The sequence below is a fragment of the Chelonus insularis genome, unplaced genomic scaffold (genome assembly GCF_013357705.1).
Source record: "Chelonus insularis isolate UGA/USDA-ARS -01 unplaced genomic scaffold, ASM1335770v1 contig_406_pilon, whole genome shotgun sequence".
NCBI classification, from domain to species: domain Eukaryota; kingdom Metazoa; phylum Arthropoda; class Insecta; order Hymenoptera; family Braconidae; genus Chelonus; species Chelonus insularis.
This window is the reverse complement of record NW_023276563.1, coordinates 1492204-1513427: the sequence shown is the minus strand read 5'-3', so window position 1 is coordinate 1513427 and position 21224 is coordinate 1492204. Positions and strand designations below refer to the sequence as shown.

Sequence of the window (21224 nt, the reverse complement as noted above, 5' to 3'; positions counted from 1 at the left end):
TTACAGTTTAACAGAAAATTTACTGACTTGGCACATTCAATTATTTACTTTGATAAAAGACTCTATTCATATAATCATTGAAAAAATCAGTCAACTAAAGTTTATGTCAGAAACTAGTCAATCTGTTGATACAATTATTAATATCATTGTAACATACCATATATTTATTTATATATTATGTATATTTTTAATAAATATTTTTTTTTTTAATTTCTTACAAGTTCCTCGGTTTGATATTGAAAAAAGATTTAATAATTGTATCAATTCATTTTTTTCAGATATTAACATTGATCCCGATTAAAATTACATTTAATAATAATTTAAATTTTTTAAGTTATATTTAACGATAAATCATCTGTCTTACCTAGAAAATTAATTGTCCTTTTTTAACGAAGTTTGTCCAACGGTTGGTGGAATATTAATAAGTGCTACACTACTCAATCTTGATGTTCTTGGTTCTATCTCCAGTGACATTCGGTACAAGTCATCTTCGTCAAGCAGTAGTGATGTATCTAATAAATAATTTATCACTTTTTTAATTGGTTGGATTTTAAATGGTGTTTGCTGAAAGTGACGAATCTCTCGAATAACATGGGCAATCTGAGAAAATGAAAGGAATAATTATTAAAACGTTAAAGATTATTAACTTACCAGTGGGAAGTTATTTAGAAATAGATTTACCATTCGCATTTTTGAAAAATTGAGAAGCCCATCTTCAGTGAAATTTGGAGTTCCTTCTTCAATAAATGATAAATCCGTGAGATATAATCCCAGATAGGGAATGCATGGTGGATCGCATCTATGCAGTGCATCTCTCAAATTTCGAAAACGTCCATCGGATGAAACAATCATTTGAAGTTTTTCAATTGATTGTTTAGTCTAAAGAAATTACCATGCAATTAATTATTCTATTAAAAATCACAACCAGTAGAATTAAGTTAAATTTGATCTAAAAATAGGAACCAAAAAAAATCAAAAACCTTTTTAACTTATTCTATAATAAAAATAAAAAAAAATTCATCCATCACCAATTTATTTAAAACTTTTTAATTATATTGAAATGCATATCATGAATACACAGAATTCAATTACCATCAATTAGAATTTTTTTCTACGAAAAGTTAATTATAAAAATACAATTACGTACTGTTTTTGAAACTTTTTCCCAAGTCTTTTTCAATCTGTAAACGCTGCTATTTGTAAATGCAGCACATATTTGAAGTACACCATTGTAATTGCGACTCGTTTTACACATATTAGCAACTTCAGTCCATTTTTCAATTACTGCTACCCTTGTTGCTATATTGGAATGACGAACGATTTCCGATACAACCAACTGCGAAACTTCATTAAATCTCTTCGTCATGAGAATAATATGTGGTGCTCGTGTTGCTTTGTCTGTTTTCATCCATGCTTGACCGAGAAATTCTCTGTTGGAATCAAGTTTTAGTTAATCGAATATTCTTTCAATTGTGTAATGACATTGGCAAAGAGTTTTATGTGAATACAGATACTCACTCGCTAGCGATACTAATAAATATTCTGTGATCTAGATATGTCATTTGTTCAGCTATTTCTATTGCTGATAATGTTTCAATGCTTTCTTTACTTTGAACCTATGTTCGAAAAATAATAAAATAATTAATTTTATTTTAAAAAATTATTAAACAATATACTTACCGTTGGAGGAGTTAGAAGCTTTTCCAAGTCAATTTTATTGTTTTCAGGCTCTTCTCTGCTAATCAATCTCAACAATTGACTAGCTGTCTTATGTTCAGTTGGTAGCAAATTAGGATTGCTGATAATTTCATTTAAAAAGTCGATGGTTAAATTTTTTAATTCATGGTTCAATTCAAAGTCTTGAGCATGTTTAGATACCCAATGTGATAAGACATTCAGCACTCGTAGAGTGGCTGCTGATGAAACTGGTTCTTTACGTTTGTTTCTATCACGACATGATCCACTTCGATTATTTCCATCAGTATAACGACTAGGTACCTTATCTGGAGGATTACTAGATGCAGATGTAGCTATAGCAAACGCAGTTGCTGCTGTAGATGTGCTGCTCCTATATCAATGTATTTAAAAATAAACTATTCATTTGTTTCATTTTTATTTTTTTTTTTTTTGTTATTTAATGCAAATTTCATATCATAAGTTGCTTTATTCCACACCAAATTCTAAGTCATCTGACAACTGAATTTTTTTATGCAGTTGAATTTGTTTAGGAGTCAGAAAAAGTAAGATTAGTTGCTTCATAAATCAGGGTAGGTAATCTTGTTCTGCTTAGACTTGAAAACAAATGGTTTGCATTTAAAAAATCTAGTGAGCAAATGATTAAGAAGGTGGTTTTGTTGGAAACAGGTCACTTCAGATGCAGTAGTATTTTTACTTTTTTTAAAAATGTTTTTTCTCTTCAATTTTTCTGACAAAAGAATTCTTAAGGGTGTGAATAAAATAAAAATCATCTATCAGTGCCAGATCAGTTTGCTTAACATCCAAAGCAATCTAATATATCTAAAATCATCTATTTTTAGCTTTGATAGATTCTCTAATTACTCTGCCAGCCAGCAAGCAAGGATTTTCTTCTAATTCTCTTTAGTATTAGAATTTTTCTTCTAAAATTCTATTATTATTTTTTGTGATACTACTCAGCTATTTGTCTAATTATGAATTATGAATAGACAGGGTAATTCATGCAGAGGATCAAATGTTTGCATTAGTGATTCTATTAACTACAGCGCCTACTCACCACACATGATTAGTTCCAAAGCTATAGGAATAAATTAAACAAAAATAAGTCAAGTATTTAAAAATGGATGTTCTTGATTTATCGAATTAAAAATACACAAATTTTAAGTATTTTACAATATTCCATTCTGGCTGGCATAGTTGTACTAAAATAATTTTTCATTGAGCTTCTTCATTAAAATTTTTAAGTAAAAATTTTCATAAATTAAATTTCAAATGCACCTTGTTGTTTCTAATCAGGTATTAATTAGAGGTAATTTATTAATTAAAATATTAAATGAAACAAACCTCCTGTGACTTTGTCTAGAACTGGTAATGACAACTCCAGCTTTGCTAGATACTTGACTTGCATCATGCTGAAATACACAAGATGATCTAGCAGGACTATTTTCACCCTCTTGAAATGATCTTCTACCAGCCCAATAATTCTATAAATGTAATTATTAAAGGTCAGCTAAGAAAAGGAATCCCTTTAAAACTTTAATTAAAGGCTTGTATATATTTTCTCATATACCCCAATAGCAGTAGAGATCGATCCACTTCTCACGGACGCCGGTGGAGCAGAAGTGATCGAATCTCTGTGTGGGTCAGAGTGATATTGACCATGAATACGATTATGACCAACATAATTACTATCATTTGGAGGTGCAGTATCTTCATCTGTCCAATTTAATTCATCTTTGTCTGAATCTCGTCGCTTATATCGTTGATTCCTTGATATCTTTGATCTCGGACTAAACTTTGGAGATTTGGGTGATAATGGAGTGTCGTCATACGTAAATTGAACTTCTGTAATAATTTTATCAATCAAAAAAATTTTATTCTTTTTCTTTTATGATTTTATGAAACATTTAACTTCTAATATTCTTCTAAGCTTTATTAGTTAATAACTTCATAGTTTAATGTTCTCCATAAAAATGTTGTAACTTCGCTATTAAACCAAATAGGACATCAAAATGATTCTAAATTAAAAAGTTTATAAATAAATGAAATTACCATCTTTGGACATCACTTTTGTAGTTGATGGAGTTTCAGAATCTTCAGATACACTTCTAGAACAATGGATATGATCTTGAGGGCTTCTATCAGATCCTGATCCCGATCCTGATCCAGTAGATCCTACTAGAGTTACCGAACTCATGTTGCTTGGAGATGATAGGGCACTATGTGCTGTTATATCTATTTATTAATTTTTGTATTAAATAAAAATCCTACCAAAAATTCTCTATGCCCTTCCATAATTAGTTGATCATCAATATTAATTCAAAAGTATTGAAACAGTTGACATAAATAGGAATAATAACTTGGCTAAGTAAATACTCATTAACTTCACTAAGTTGTGAAAGGGTTAAAGAGAGTGGTTTATTAAAGCGTAATAGTTCAAATACCTGTTAAAGTTTCGGAACTCGAAGAACCTGCCATAGTTTTAGGGATAGTAAGATGACTTCCATACTCCTCGGAATCTTCTTGTTTGATGCTAACTTTACGTTGAGTCTTAGGAGATTGTTTGCCTGAAGAAGACCCTGGTAACTGCAAAGTAGGACTGCACTTAAGAATCGAGGGAACTTCTGATATCAAATCCAATGGTTGTTCTTCTTCTAGTTTACGATGTCCCGACCTCCAATATCCTTTTTGAGCTAATGTTTGAGAGCCCAAAATAGATTCATAATAGTTATGGCTTCTCGCTTCACGAGAATCACTAACTTCAGAGCCATACCCTGATACAGAACTTGCACCACTAGTTCTTCTCGGTGTAGAACTACTTCTACGTCTATCGTCTAAATGTAATTGACCATCTCCAGTCATGTCTGTTATTCTGTCTAAAGAAACTAGAGATCCAGTTGGCATTGAAGCTTCTGGTGGTTCAGCTTCGTAAAAAACTTTCTTCAAAGCTCTCAAAACTGTTACACCATCAGTAAATACACGATATGTAAGTAAAAATGTATTTAGAAAATCAATACTAAGGAATCTCAAGTCTGTAAGTCGTTCTAAAAGCCTCTCTGGAGTAGCATAACGAATTTGCGGAAGCTTGCATGAATTCAAAGTTCGACTAAATCTGATGTCAACGTCATCTTTGAAGAGTTTTGGATCATTTGGTATTGACTGAGGCATTGTTACGGAACTTGTGTCCGATAGAGTTCCATGCAACAGGTCATTAAAATGTACATTATCCATGCATTGACTTATATCACTTATCCATGCGGCTTTCTCCTAAAATATCATTTGTTATATTATTTTATTGGTGCGCTGATAGAATCATATTTTTGAATTAAGAATAATTTCATTCTTGATCATAATATTCTTGAATAGAACAATAATACGTGTACTACAAAATGAAAGACAGATTATTAATCAAAAATGGGATAATTCTTTATCCAACAATATCGTTTTTTCAGTGTAATTGAATTTTTACATTCAACAATCATTATTATATGTTTATTTACCTGCATAGTGGGAGCTACAAAATGTATCGACACTGGAGTTGATTTCACATCTAAAACAATTTTAAAATCTCGATTGCTTAAAGGGGCAGTGACTCCACCTCCACTTCCACTACCACTGCTTTCACTGACTTCACTTGATACCGAACAGACTGATAGTTCTAAAAATATTGATGCAGTTAATATTTTGTTTAAACTGATAGTAAAGGCATGCTATAAAAAAAATTACTGTATTCTTTTGTGCATATTTTACCGTCATCATCTACTACGGTTGGTTCACTAGGATCTTCAATGAGAATCGCATCAGAGAGTGGAATTTTTCCTATGTTAGGAACGAGATTTAGGCGACCGTCATCGTCGGATTGACGAGTTGTAATTATTAAATGATAAGAAAATAAAAAACACTGTCGTACGGCTTCTTTATCACCACTGCCTTTCCCTCCAAAGGTTGCACTCAATCTGCTACGCACTCCACGAGGTTTATCTAGTATTTGAATTAAAGTACCTGCACATAAAAAATTCAATTTAATGTTATTGAATTTACTCAGTGCCACATCTAACCTGTAAAACCTTATTTGTTGTTAATTAAATAAATGGCGAGCAATGAAGCACTTTTTGATTAGAGAAGAAATACATATATTTATTATTTTTTTCATCGATTAGAAATTTACGTTTATAAACAAAACAAACCTATGACATAGCCAATGACTTTTTACACTTGAATTTTTTTTTGGGTTTTTCAACTCTTCTTACTAATTTTTTCATGCTGGTTTGGTCCCCAATATTTATAAAATCAATTTTGAAAATTCTGTCATTACATTCTACTGAATATTGCTATTGATTATTGTAATTATGGCACATCTGGTACACGTTTGTATTAATATCAAAATGGCAACTGACGTAAGGCGCCAATAAAACGAATTATGATGACGACAGGATGTTTATCTCTGATTACGTTAGATTTTGACTTGGATATTTTTATATTATGGATGAGAATAAAACTAAAAAAGCTTGATAGAAATTTTTTTCTCTCACTATTCAACGATCGTATATGTAACTACCGCGAAAAAAGAGGAAACGTTTGCTTGGCAACCATGCGGTAAAACCCTAAGCACGCGGAATCAGGGGTGTATCTTGGTAATGTTCTTGTCAATGGTTTAAATGATTTTGATGTAAAAATAAAAATATTCATCAAATTTTTCCTTCAAATTCTTTTAAATGAAATTTTATTTTTTAAAAATAATAAACATAAGTTTTGAACTGAAATTTATCATTTGATTTGAAGATAAAATGTTTCTTCGATTAAAAGGAAGCTCCTTAGTTTCCGTAGCTATTTTTGATGCTTCATCATTGATAATTGAATTTATTAAAAGTGTTTTTTTCTGTCAATTGTTATTATTATTTGATTCAACAAATAACACCCCTGTAAACGAGCCAACCCTGTAATAAATTGCGCATGATCACAATAATCACGTGAATTTGAACGTTACCGTATTTATATCTATGTGTATCACGCACATCGATTGAATGAGAATCGTCATAGAGCGCATGCGTAAATAAAAGGAAGTCAAATTTTGATCAAACAAAATAAAAAATAAACGACTGACTCAAGACAAATAATTTGTAAAATAAATATTTTTATATGAGAAATTTAAACACAATGAAATTTATTACGCTTGGAATTTTTTTTTCTAAGAGAAAATAACACAGACAAATCATAATTTTATATTAATTAAAAGCTAACAGTGCTCGTATTTTCGCTACTTAATGCATTAATTTGTGCCTGGAGTATTCATTAAAAAATTATTAGATTTGGCTCGTATATTTTGATATAAAAAAGAAGCTTTACAACAGCTGGTTATAATTTTTGTCAGAATGGTGAATTGGTGAATAATTAAAAGCTTTTACCTACGATTGTTCATTGGATATTTTCAATAGCTGATAATACAGAGAATTTCTTAGATATGTATGTCAGAAAGTTTAAATCATATTTATATTGATGAAATTAAAAATAATAATGGATACCTAATCAAAGGTAAAATTTACTTACCCTGCCTTACAAACACTTGATTAACATCCAAAAGGATATCACATCCCTCTACAATCATTCTTTCAACTGCCAAGTTTTTTCTAAGGTTTTCAGTTTCACTGACCTGAACATAAACAATTAAATTTTATTTTTCCTTCATTGTGAATACCAGGATAAATTGTAGGTTAATAGAATGTTAAATATTTTACCTCATCATGCATTTGTCTTGATAAATCTTCTAATTGTTGAGCAGCATTTTGAAGACTCTTACGTTCAACATGATCATAAGGAGTATGAGCAAGGACCTCACGTAAAGTTGCGATGTATCGTGGAACCTAAAAAGTATTAATATCTTGTCTTTAATTTTAATCCCTGTCGAAACTTTTATTGCATAAAACATTTGTCCTCAAAAGCTATGCTATATTCTAAAAGTGACAATAAAAACGAATATATATTTTTTAAATTTTAGTTTCCTTTAACTTAAATTCATTATTCACAACATTTCAAAAGTTAGACTATTGACTTTGTGTACCTGGAAACTGAACATTTGGAGGATTTTATAGTCCTCACAGATCTCAAGGATTCTTGAATAATTTATTTACAGAGATCATTGATTCAGACAGATTATGAGGCAAGAAAACAAGATTTTTATTACAAAATAAAGTTAAGAAATTTTTTTAGAAAACCTTACTTTACGTTTCTTCATTTAAATTACTAGTGATTTTATTTCCTATTTATTTCTAATAATAATTAATTTATTATCAAATAAAATAAAGTCTGTTCCTATCAAATAAATTATCAATATCTTTGAAAAAGAGTAAATTATACAATCAAATTACCTGACGCATAGGATAAGTTAAAAATGTCTCAAGAGATCGCCCTTTGCAAGCAGGTTTATTCTCAAGACGAGTCAGAAGAGCAGCAAATGAAGGAGTTTGTTTACATTCGGTCAAAACTTGGAGACTGTAATGATGATTTCGTACGTATTCTTGGTAAATAGAAAGCATCGGTAGTAACATATCAAATAAATCACCTGAAATAAGTTTATTGTTTATTAATATTTGTATTTAATTTCAAAAGTTTTATTAAAACATGATCAAACTTGAAACTTTATGTCTATTTACCAAGCACTAGAGTAGGCCAACTTTCCATACGAGATGTGAGGCCTTTGAGAAATATTTGATGTAGAAATAATACTGTTTCACTATTTAGAAAGATACTATTTACATCTTCATGACTACATGGTGGTTTTTTGGAACTTGCTGCCATTTTGAATGGTCTCAAGAAACAGCTAACCAATACTTCCATTTGCTCTGTGTATTCTTCTTCAGTTTCAACCATTTTAAATACTAAACTGTAAACAAAAAATTTTTATTATCTTTAGTAAAACGAGATATTTATCCTTTGTGTATTGTTTCCAATAACGGTATTTTTTATAATAGTAGAAAAAAACAATAATAGTAAAAATAAAAATTAGTTAAATTAATATTGATTAATTAGAATAATTATTAAAACGAACTTAGAAGCATGTTTGCATCAGAGATTAATTCTGAATAATGAATGCGTCGTATAAATATATGAAGTTAAAGAGAACTGATTCAGATATAATATATCAAATATGTTGAATTCTTCACAAAATTTGTATCTGTGTTATTTTTATTCAAAATTATTTACAAAAATACAATACCTTCAAGAATGTATAATGTGGATAATAATAACAATAATTCGTGTAGTCAAAATGTAATTTGATAAATTGGTTTTAATTTAATTAATTAAATTCTAATATTTATAATAATTGAATACATTGGAAGGACTATTTATTAATTAAATGGAACTCGCTGAAAACTAAACTAAAATTTTCCATTTCAGTATATTTGTTTATCACAATACCTACCGTGTGACAGAAATACTAAGAACTTACAGTAAATAACGTCATGTAAATCTATATCTATTCCATAATTACAATTTTAAATCACTCACTCTAAATTTAGTGATTTTTTAGGTAGATATATTTTTCAATTGTCCTTTCTATTGTTCAAACAACGTTAATAAAAAACTTATTTTTTATTATAAATTTTGTGTAAAATTTAACACACTTGACATATCTGAAACGATTACTTATTTAATTATTATTAATTTATCATCAACTTTCAATTTCTACGACACAATATTAATGTGAGCATAAAGTATTATTTATTTTCTTCTATGAAAAAAAAGTGATGAATCACTATTAGAGTATTGATTCATCTTCATTTCCAAGAAGAGAAATAGTACTATTAGTATACTAATTAATTATTCGTATGAAATCATTAGTAGTTATAATTCAGGAGTTGTTATACAAATTTACCCTATCACTTTTGTTAAACTAAAAATTTTTTCCTTTAATTACTTCAGTTATTTGAGTAAACTCGAACTTTTCAGATAAAATTAATTTATTTGCATAACTAAATTTATATAATCTCTTAATAAAGTATATTTTTGTATTATTCCGGAAAGAGATATATCATGAATAATCTAGAATGATAGAAGTATTTAAATTGTTTAAACAGATTTACACTATTACCTATTTCGTTTGCGCATGCTTTCAGCATGTGGACTTTTGATATACTGTTCTACAATCTGTTTCCATCGTCGTCGACACAGCCAGCCCCGGAAAAAGCTTTGAACTTTTTTTATTTTTTCTATATCAGCAGATCCTTCGGCGATTCCTCTAAGACCCTCCATCATTATATTGGATCCATGTAGATGTGATCTATATCCCGTGTTAAAAGATGAATAAGCTCCCGTAGAGTTCATATCGCATCCAGTGCTATGAGATAAAGTTCTCTGTAATGCTCCACGAGCAGGAAAAACGAAAGGTATTGGATTTGGTCGCAGCTCTCGTTTCAAAGCACACAACTGTCAAAAGAAAATAGTTTAAATAAGTTATCTATATATAGAACATCAAATATTTCCCATCAACAGGTTGATTTCGACTAAAGGTCACATACTTCTGCTCGTAATTTTTTTATTTCTGAAGCAAGGTCTTCGCATTGTTGTGTGTATTGCCACTTGGCAGTTTTTTCACTCTCAACTATTTGCAACAGGTGCAAGTGTTTCTGTTCAAGTTCTTCCTTCTGTAGTAGGAGCTTGTTGAAGCTGGAGCAACAAAAAAATTTAATTTGTTATTTTTGAGATGAAATAAATATTCAAGTGTTGAGTCATGTTTTAATGTATGAGAGAAGAAAATATGCAGAAAAATATCATGAGTCTCTTCCCAATTTTGAGACTTAATTAAATTCTCATTATTTTAAAATACTTAGAAATCTCATTTTACTGATTTCAGACAGTTAATTGGCATCAACTCATGAAAGCATGAAATAATAGACATGATATATAGGAATGTTCTATTATCAAATAGCAAAGTAAATACATCATTAAAATTTAATTTCTATATTTAAATTATTATTCAATATGTACTAAAAGTGTTATAATTAGCATTGCATGAATTACACACTGAGAATATTAGTCATTAATAAGCTGGGAAAACGAATGTAAATTAAATCTAAGGAAAATCGATTTTCGATAATTTAGCCATTAATTTATTCAACTAGTCAATGATTAACAAGGTGTGTAATTACCACTACCATCATTTGAATATTTTCATTTCAAAAGGAATGAATAATTATTCAATCCAAAATTATCTCGGCTATTTTAATAAAAGGACAAAATGAGTAACTGTAGAAGATTGAACTTTTCAATAGAAAAAAAGAAAATATAAAATCCCATAACCATTATTGACATTCAAATTTAAATAGAATCAGCGACAAGAAATTATTTATTCATTTTTTCTACTCTTTTCCGTGATTGCATAAATATTTAGTAGAATATGAATGTGGAATATGATATAAAATGTACGTGAATCTTATTATAGACCAAAAGAATGACAATAATTTAGACAAAATAGAATAAATATTATTTTAGAATATTTATAATACTAAAATGAAAACATAATATTATAATTGTTGTTGGTATTTATATTTTCTTGGAATAAATGAGTTCTCACCAGCATTACCTACTTTTCACCCTTCCATTTAGAGAATAATATTTATAAATCTCTAAACTTACTTTAATGCTATCTTGAATCATTTATTTTCTTTGACATCAGAAATTTGATTAATTGAGAATAAAATAATCCGTTACAGTTATTGAAGTGAAAAATACTGAATAAATGAATTATGACGATTATTGATTGAATCATTATAGTTTGAAAACTATTTGTTTTTGAAACAGCAATTAAATTCAGAAGTTTCAATGCAGCAAAGTGCAGAAATAATATTGAACTGTTCAGTTGATTGGAGGATAACGTTACTGCTGATATAATGTTTCAAGGTTGTATATATTAATAAAGTTTTAAGGAAAGATTTCTATCTCTAGAATATTCATTTAATTTGTTGTATTTTGACTTGTATATTACGCACGTTATCATGGGTACATTTTGATTAGGTTATCAACAACTTGAATTTTATCAATTATTCATTAAACACATATCAGATTTATGTTTATTCATATTTTAAATATGCATTAATTAGTATTTTAGCATAGATTTATCCGCTTGGATTACGTACAAGGGCATTCCCTTGAATATTCTAGAATCTTGGAATCAAGAGACAAGCCAACCACCAAATAACATCATGAGCATCATTAGTACAAGATGAACTTTACTAAAATGCACAAAGGCATTAGAGAAACATTCACATCAGCGCGTTAATTAGCTTGAGGTTACTTTGCAAGGTTAATACCAACTGTAGAACATATAAATATTTATGTAAGAAATAAACAATTTTTTTAAAAGTTTGATTGTACATAAAATAATAAAAGTTCGAAGCTATGTAAGTAATACAACTCTCTCAATGCAGAAGTAAAATGATGGTCTAAGACATTTGAAATATTCACTGCAGTTTATGAAGTATTTCAACAACATTCTTGTCTTGATTATTACATGTCGCCATATAACTTGGTATACAGTATGAAAGAGCAAGTTTATCAAAGTTAGATACCATAATTTTCTTGATACTTTTATCGAGTTACTTAAAAAAACTTTACGAAATTATGTGAGATAAAAAGTGGTTTATTTTATTACAGATTAGTTTAACAATACTTTTAGTGTTGGAATCATAATTATTTTATGTACTGACCTGGCTTCCCTTATTGCTTCAATCCATGTTTTACAATCAGTTTCTGTGGGTGCTTTTAGCTCATACTGGCGCTGATTTTCACGTCGATAAGAGATAGCAAAACAATACTGGAACAAAAAAGATATATCAATCAATTTAAATTCAATAAAGTTCAATTGACTTCATTATCGAATAATTTAGAAGCTTTAACAGACATCTTAAACAGCTTCTTACTATTTTTATCCTTAGGGAATGATTTTCTTTTATTTTTACATTGTCATCAAGGAAGGAGTAAAATACAATATGCAAAGTTTTATGTATATATAGTTACTGTTAAGTAAAACGTGAATTTTGCATCAAAAACTTTCCAGCACTTGCTCGTTGAGCCATCACTTTCCATAGTTTGCAAATGCAAATGGATATGGAACAAGACGCTTCCGACCATTACATAAAGGATTACGACCTTTTCTAGCTTTTCACAATAGAGTTCTCGCATGGAATATGCATAGAACAGTTTTTGAACCGTGCACTTCATGGCTAATCAATATGTAGTTGTTGTGAAAAATGGTAATTGCAACATACAAATAAAATTTAATTTTATGCATTAACCTTTTACGAAATTGAAAATTACGTTTTGCCACATAAAATGCATTTTAAATTGAATTTATTATTTACGATTATTTTATGTGACAGATATTGTTAATTTATCCTTTACTAAAACAAAAAATGTTAAATTAATAATTCCACTGGGAATGAATTCCATTCAAATTTTAACACAGTACTTCCATTATAAAAATTATAATGAGGAATGAAATATTTAATAAATTCTATATAATTAAGATATTTTTTATGACCTGCGTTATATTAAATGGTGTTCATTACATTGTAAAAAAAAAATTTAGGACTCTCAAGTTCTATTATTCATTCCATCCACCTCATAGGTTCAGGTTAAAAGGCCAAGGTCATGCTAAGATCTTTCCCTGTACATATGATATTGTATTCTTATTAACTTAAAACACTTGAAATATTTAAATCAATTGTATTACTTGATTTTGCAGTCAAACTGTTCTAGGTTTCATTTCTTTTTTTATTTAATTTTTCTCTTCTTTCCTTCTTTTCTAAAACAAAGTAAACAGGGGGATAATTTTTTTCAATTACCCTTCAAACTATTATTTATTACTACAGATTGAAAAAAATATACGTCGACGATTGCTTTAACAAAGTTCTTTCCCCGATGCAATACTTTGAGTTATTTAAAACTTTATGGTCTCCTCAGTATCGTTTTAAGTTTTAAAGAATATTCAGCTAGGGGCCAAATTAACTTTACTTTTGTATTTTGTTATCAAGAATGACTGAGTTCGATTGATAAACTATCGATGAGTTTGTAAATAATTAAATAAGTTACTTTATTAATGTACTAATCAATAAAACCATTGCAACTCTCGATGGATTTATTTAGAGCAAAAAATATAATTATTTGCAATCACATATAGTAGCTGAGATTTTGGATTTGATAATGACGCCGATATAGTATTGTTCAATACAGGATTGAAACTAGAAAGCTAATATTGAATAATTCGAGCTTTACTATGTCTACCTCTTAATCGGTGGAAATACGTGAAGTGTTGCAGGCATAGTCATGTAAGTATGTCATTGGTGATACGATGTTGACTGTATCGGTTGGATTTTATTATTGTTACTTTGAAACTCACTTTAAATGATGAATTGCATCACTTGAATATATGTCTCTATCATGAGTAAAAGTGAAGTTATAAAATAGAATTGCGTATAAATAAAAGGGCAGTAAAGAATCTATTAAATTGGAATAAATCTAACTGAATGGAAGTAATAGATTAAATTAAAAGTTGGAAATCATAATTACGACCTCACATTTATCAAATATGGGTCCCTAGAATTGGAGTTTAAAATTAATAGAAAAATTTATTTGTTGAATATGTTCTATTAATGGAAATTTATTGGTAGATTAAAATTATCTCTTTCATTTGGAACGATAGATTACTTTGGCACGTCAATTATTCTTCGTTTCAGAGTGAAATTCAATGAAATTAAAAATTAAATAAAATTCCCACGGATAGAGAAATTCAAGAGTGACAAAATATATTTATTTTTGAACTCAGAGTTAACAATTTATAGTTGTGACCAAAAAATAATGTGAAATTTCAAACTTCTCTTCAAACAGATGACACTTTATGTTCAAATTATTTTTTTTTGAAACTCAGCGGTTGTAAAATAAATAAAAAAAATATCCATCAAAATTTCTTCACTGAAAAAAAAATCCTTTTTCATCACCAACATGATAAAAGGTAATTGAAATTATTTATACCTGTGTTAAAAAAATTCCCGTACTTGTTTATGATTTGAATTAATTGGTTGAATTATAAAATGCCATTTTGTTTTTCTTTTTTTTTTTTAAGAGTAAAAAAATGATAAGTAAACCTTTACGATCTCACATTACTAAATTTATAAATTTAATCGACGCCAAAAAAGACAGGAAATTGCGGAGAAGAGTTGATCTGGTTAAGCAACGATGCAGAAAGAAGTAGAGACAAGGCAAATGTTTGAACTAACGCTATACAACCTCTGTGAAGATTTAATACTATGTACTTTTCTCTTCTTTTCGCAAGATCTATTGCTTCTAGCATCAATTTCCGGCGAGGTTTATGTCTTAGATAATAATATTTGTTTTGGTTTTGTCAGGAAAAAGAAAACTGATGCATGTTGCATGAGAGAAGGGCAAGTGGAAGCTAGAAACAAAATAAATTCTATAATGTGAAAAATAGTTTGAAAAAAATGGAGCAAGATAAGAAGAAAAAATTAGAACGTCTTAGTGTCACCGACATTATAGTGCTGCAATAAGTTATCGGGATTACTACAGAAAAAAAGACTCAGATCCGATTTTATTTTATGAATAAAAACGGAAATAATTAAAAGTAATGTATTTTAATATTTAATCCTTCGATAATGTATTATAAAAAAAATCGATTCAGAAATTTTTTTATTTAAGTTCAATTTAGGATTTTTTATCATTTTTTTTTTATCTAGCCATGAATAAATATTTAAAAATTTTTCGATATTTGTTGGGTGACTTGAAAAATCAAGGAATAACTAGTTCCCAGGGAATTAGGGCCACTCACAATGTCATTTGAATAACAGCCATGCTCATGAGATATATGCGCACAGCGTGTGCTATTAAAGCAACAGGCAGATAGTACACACCATCCTCCCTTTTTGAATCCCGCATATTTCTCAGTGGATTCCTGCATGCCCTGTTATTCATTGCTCATACATTTCATACATTCTCTTTCTCTGTTTTTTCGTTAGTTGCCGTATAAAATCAATAACAAATGAAACAAATAAATATTTATAAAAAACTATATACATGTTAGCTACGATAAAATTGTTTTTTATGTCAGTTGTAAAAAAATAAAAAATTGTTATTTAATGAACATTTCTATTCGGTAATTTGATAGAAATTTTTTTTTCATGCAGTCAATTAATTTCATTTCTATTTCGTGCGGTAGGGATCATAAAACTTGTTGATATTTATCTATTGTGTACTTTGAAGTACATCTACGTCAGTAGAATAAGCATGTGAGAGCTTTCAAGTTTTGATAGTATGTTTAAGCTTTGTGAGAAAGTTTATTTCATGTTGACGTACATCAAGAATTTTTGACTCACACAAGTACTCTGTTATGTAGTAACTAGTGCTTTATACTTGAGGAAAATGTATGCCTTAATATATACGGTCTTCATCATCTTGGATAAATGGAGGCTTTTTTTCAGTGTAAGAAAAATTCATCAAGAAGTAAAAAACTCCAGAAAATAGAAGAATAAAATATTGAAACTACTCTATATATGATGATAACTGTTGACAAATGATTCATGCTAAAGTAATTAATTAATGTTTAGAACAGTCATGGTCTAGTGAGTGACAAAAAAATTACGTAAATGAAATTAGTTGCTCTCATTTCATTTTACCCTAGGCCAATCAACTCCACTCATGTCTAGATTGACTACTTTTCACCCTCGGTAAACAATCCACTATTGCAATGCAGTTGGAATATTTTCAGACGAAAAAAAATCTAAATACTTTTTTCATATTCTATCTCAGGGATCTCATATTTACATCAGTTTCATACATAAAATCGTGATGGAAAATATAACTTAATGAAATCGTGCTCTGGGGAAGAGTAAATCGACGAAGTATCACATATAAGATGAAAGTTTTATATTACATCGTTAAAAATATTTATTTGTATCATGTAAGAATGAAAAGTTTTTATTCATCGATTTTCAACTTACAAGTTAACGGTAAAATAAGAAAGATCTAAATAAAGGTACCAGAAAATATGATAATTGGTATTAGTGTGAAGTATAAATAAAAAAGTGTTGTGAACTGAGCAAAAAATTTGAACTTGATCACCTCAATTTCACTTGTGGATCGATTGCGGAAATTACCATTTTATAGGAAAACCTTTTGGGAGACTCAATTGACGTCAGTAAAATCGATAATAGGAATGATGCAAGTAGTCATAATCTAATGACAAATCAGTGTGACTTGAAAGAGTATATTGGCGAAACTAACGGAGAGTAATGATCGATCGTGTGAAAATAGCTCGTCCTGGTCGGACCCTAGTAGTTGACCGATGCATTGGTCAGCCGTTACAAGTCGGATGCCTTGACCCCGCCAGATGCAAGACCTTTTCATCCGTAAAATCGTTTATCATCAACGACATTCAGCCTCTGTTCCCCTTGCATTATTAAACTTTCTTTATTAATAATTCGCATCTGGTTTGCCGATAAAGAAAGACGCAATCATTTTTTCAGCATGAAGTACTTTATAGATAATTAATCATTTATGGTTTTTTTTAATGAAATAAAATAATAACAATCAACGATATGGAATTGGATAATAAATAATAGTCATGAAGAGCGGTATTATAAATAGATAAATAAATATTCTAAATAATGAATAACATAAATGTTGACTGACTATATCTAAATATTCGAAATGTATTGTCAACAAAAGTTAAATAAATAAAGAAAATAGCTTGGCGGTGTACTGCTTGTTCTACCGTCTATTTTCTGAATAAATATTTTTAGCGTAAACAAAAAAAGGTTCTCATAAAAAATAAAGTATAATCATTTATTAAAAACGGATAACTATTGATTTGACCCACTTCCATATGATGAAAATTTTATTTTTGAATTTAGTAAACAATGAGTTATAATGATTAACTTCTGTATACTCTAGTATGTTATGCGATCATTGAGCTGAAAGTTTCATCTGGACATAGTCCTGTTAAAATAATCATTAATTACAATTCGTCGGGTATTCAATAGAGTAATGTTTGATGACTTAATTATGCGGTACATTTGTGATGTACAGAGTTGGACAAAAATTGAAACGTCTTTAATTAGAGTAAATATAGAATATAATGGAAATACATTAAAATTGCAAATATTCTTTATTTTTTTATTTTTGGTTCGTTTAATTAAATTATTGTTTTAATAATCATTTTCATAGAGCAACATTTGCAGTTGGACGACAATTTTAAATGTAATTCTTTTTTAATTCCACTGCCATGTATTTTTTCATCATGATGAACGAAGAAAAGCCTCTGGCATAGCTTCTTTTATTCTTTGTAATACTATGCATTCACAAAGTTGATTATTTTTCATTCGAAAAAAAATTTGCATGTTGAACAAACTTTCTTTGCATAAAGACATATTTTCGAAGCATCATAATTAAATTGAAGTAAAATTATTAAGCTTAAAATTTAATTACTTTTCTGTTATTTTTAAGAATATTATAAATATATAATTAATTAGTTACGTTTTTTTGCATAAATTCCTTTAAAATTGGATGATATTAATTATCTGTTCGTGTTGATATACAGATATATCTTTAAAGCAAAAAAAAAAAAAAAATTACGATTGAGATATAATGAGATAAATGGTAATGATTATCTTTTCTGTTCAACATCACAAACCAAATAGGAAAAATCATCCTTATCGTATTTTTCTTTTTAAATTTAAACAACAAAAATAAACAAAAATCAATTAAATTGATATATGACCAAATTAAACTAATGTATTATATCAATCAATTTATTTTATTAAAATATATTTTAATGTTTCCACAAAGCTGGCACGATGAAAAAAATGATCTTCAATAAATAACTAGAGTTAACGCGTTATTTTTTTTTTTATAAAAGTCAACGTCAATAGTGAACAGATGAAATATAGATTATCAACCGATATTGATAGGTATAAATATTCCATTGCTATGCTTTAATTTAAATAAATTTTCAGCTTTCTCATTTCTACATATAATGGTAGGATCATGCAGGGGTATTAATTGATCGTAATTCAGTTGATCAACCTTTTGTCATTGATGTTGTGACAATAAAGTACAACAAATAATTTAATTGGCTATATCTTTTTCTTATAACCATTTATCTCATATTTTATTCTATTATATTCTTGTAAATTATAAACAGACTCATTAATCATCTTACCTGCTTTTCCGACTCTTTCCCTCGAGTTGGTATCAGTCGATCGCAATAACAACCCTCAAGTAAAACGATGCCACTAGGCCGAGTGTATGATTCATTTTCGTAATAAAATAATAAATTCTGTAATATTAAACATCATCATTTTCCATTAATTCAGCCACAATTTGATTAATAAATTGATGTCATTCATCATGTTGGTAAATAAACAAGTCTTACCTGATATAGAACAAACCATCGAAGTTGCCATTTAGTTAAGTCAGCGGTTCGTTTATGTAAATAGCCAGCAAGAGAGTGATCACGATGAGCTCTTTCTGACATCATTAGTATTTGTGAATCGTTCACTCTCACTAGAATTTTGTATCATTTGTAAAATCTTTAGTAATGAATTTTCAATATCATTCAAAATCCAAAATAGTGATTTTTAGATTTCATTAAAACATTTTTAACTTTTAGTTTTAGTAGATAAATTTTTTACTTTCCAAATAGTTGTTTAATATAAAATAAAATAATGAAAAAGATTGGAAAAGACTTAAATAACTCACCGGACTTTTGCATCTTTGGACTGTGCATAACAACGGTTGTGTAGCTTAAAGCTGCCGAAGAAATATGATTGTCTGAATTTCCATGTAATATAAAAATACTTTGAGTATTTTTACTTAATCTGCATATATTTAACAATAACTTTACTACTTGATTACTATAATTTTCGACTGATGAGTTTCGTGAAACTTGCAACAGGTACTTTATCACACAAGTGCTTTTGACTGATATAAATTAATATACTTTAATACAATTGCAATTTTATTTCTTTTTTTCAAGATAAGTTTTCTGGCTTAAAGAAAATAAAATGATCGTATTAGTTTTAAAAAGTTGAGACAAGTTTGAAAGAAAAATTCATAAAGAAACAGCGTTAAATAAAAAGATATACTATCTACATGTATCGTGTTTGACTTAATTTTTTTTAACATTAACAAGATAACAAAAAAAAAATTAAATCTTATGTCTTCTTTTAACTGACAGTTTAATAAACCGATATAAATTGAACCGAGAAAATGATAGGTAGGATGACAATATAAATCGACGTTTTCAATAGCTTATATACCAATACAGGTACAATTTACGCAAGAAGACATTCCATTCGATGATTGATATATCCTTAATAACCACAATATATATTTAACAAAGCCATGCTTTGTGAAGTTTAAATCGTGAATTAATTGACAACTCCAATGTAAACAAATAAAAAATATTTATGATTATTATTTACAATACCTGATTTATTTTCTTGTATCGTAAAAAGTAAAATATTATTTTATATCCGCCACTCGCTTGATAATTATTTATTTACGTAAATATTGAGCTATATAAGTTGCTATTAGATTAACTATTTAAGTGAATAAATTAACAATTGTGTTAGCGTTGAGTTGAGCAAAATATAATCACCCGAAAATTCGCGCTAAAGGCAAAAAGCGGACTCGAGGATCGGACGCGCGTCACTCGAGGGTGCGTCGAGACTTTCATGACCAGAATCTAATCTCATGGTAGGACGGGATCACTCGACTCCGGGAGTTGCGACAAGCCTGACAGTGATATCGGTAAAGCTTCCACTTTCATGGTTAACGCAGAAGCAATGATACTATTGCGCAAGTCCTGTAACGTTCTTTCTCTTGTTATAGTCCAGCCCCTGGCAGCTTTTGACATTAGTACAGGCAACCCCTGCTCTTCCTTACTTTCACTCATAATCATAGGCTGGAGAAAAGATTCTTTTTCTGTACCTTCGAGTCTTAGTGGCGACCTGTTTTCTCTCTATTATTGGATCTCTGTGTACTTCTTTAATATTTCGACCTTCATCACGCTAATACGCTAGAGTAGATATGCTGTGATCAGACCTGGTTTTTGATTTTCCTTATACTATAACGCTTTTATTTCATCATAAAATACTCTTTTAGATATTAACTACAATTGTTTGAATTAAATTAAAGTTAAGGCCTCGTAAAATGATGCTGCAATTCTGTAATTACTTGCTCTCAGTAATTTAACGTGTCTTGGAGACATCGTTACCGGTTACTTACGTCACAATGACGCTACCTGTTCCAGATATATATCTCGTCTTTTCACTATTGTTTATCTCGTGTTTTAGTCCATTTTCATTGTTGTAGGATTTTATTGATTTTATTTTGTAGGTTGGTATGGAATTTTTGATTTTGGATTACATTCGTGGAATTAGTTTTCGATTGGTCATCACTCTGAATAAGCCCCCAAGGATTTACAGAATATCTCATTCGTTATTTATATTTATGTCTTTTTC

The 21224-nt window shown here is 29.0% G+C and overlaps 2 protein-coding genes across 5 annotated transcripts in view; one reads left to right on the top strand and one right to left on the bottom strand.

Moving 5' to 3' along the window:
• The window catches only part of LOC118069304 (zwei Ig domain protein zig-8-like), a 147318-nt gene that overhangs the window by 4485 nt on the left and 121609 nt on the right, over positions 1–21224 (top strand). The gene's annotated exons all lie outside the window — the stretch shown is intronic.
• On the bottom strand, positions 299–20466 carry LOC118069297 (ras-specific guanine nucleotide-releasing factor 2-like). The gene is made up of 22 exons (XM_035087298.1): positions 20189–20466; positions 19459–19509; positions 19133–19263; positions 18920–19036; positions 12399–12505; positions 10212–10359; positions 9785–10119; positions 8346–8575; positions 8061–8254; positions 7431–7556; positions 7243–7345; positions 5446–5697; positions 5196–5353; positions 4140–4962; positions 3748–3930; positions 3266–3540; positions 3040–3179; positions 1681–2068; positions 1519–1616; positions 1148–1430; positions 682–879; positions 299–600 (listed from the first exon to the last, which is right to left on the bottom strand). Exons 2-22 carry the CDS (start codon positions 19484–19486, stop codon positions 373–375), a joined length of 4545 nt encoding a protein of 1514 aa, XP_034943189.1. The 5' UTR covers positions 19487–19509; positions 20189–20466; the 3' UTR covers positions 299–372.

Coding starts and splice junctions, on each gene's coding strand:
- LOC118069297 (XM_035087298.1), bottom strand. CDS start 19,486: ATGCACAGTCCAAAGATGCAAAAGTCCG. Junction 8,576..9,784: donor AGCATGCGCAAACGAAATAG/GTAATAGTGTAA, acceptor TTTTGTTTACAG/TTTAGTATTTAAAATGGTTG. Junction 5,698..7,242: donor TCAAGTGTTTGTAAGGCAGG/GTAAGTAAATTT, acceptor TTTTATGTGCAG/GTACTTTAATTCAAATACTA.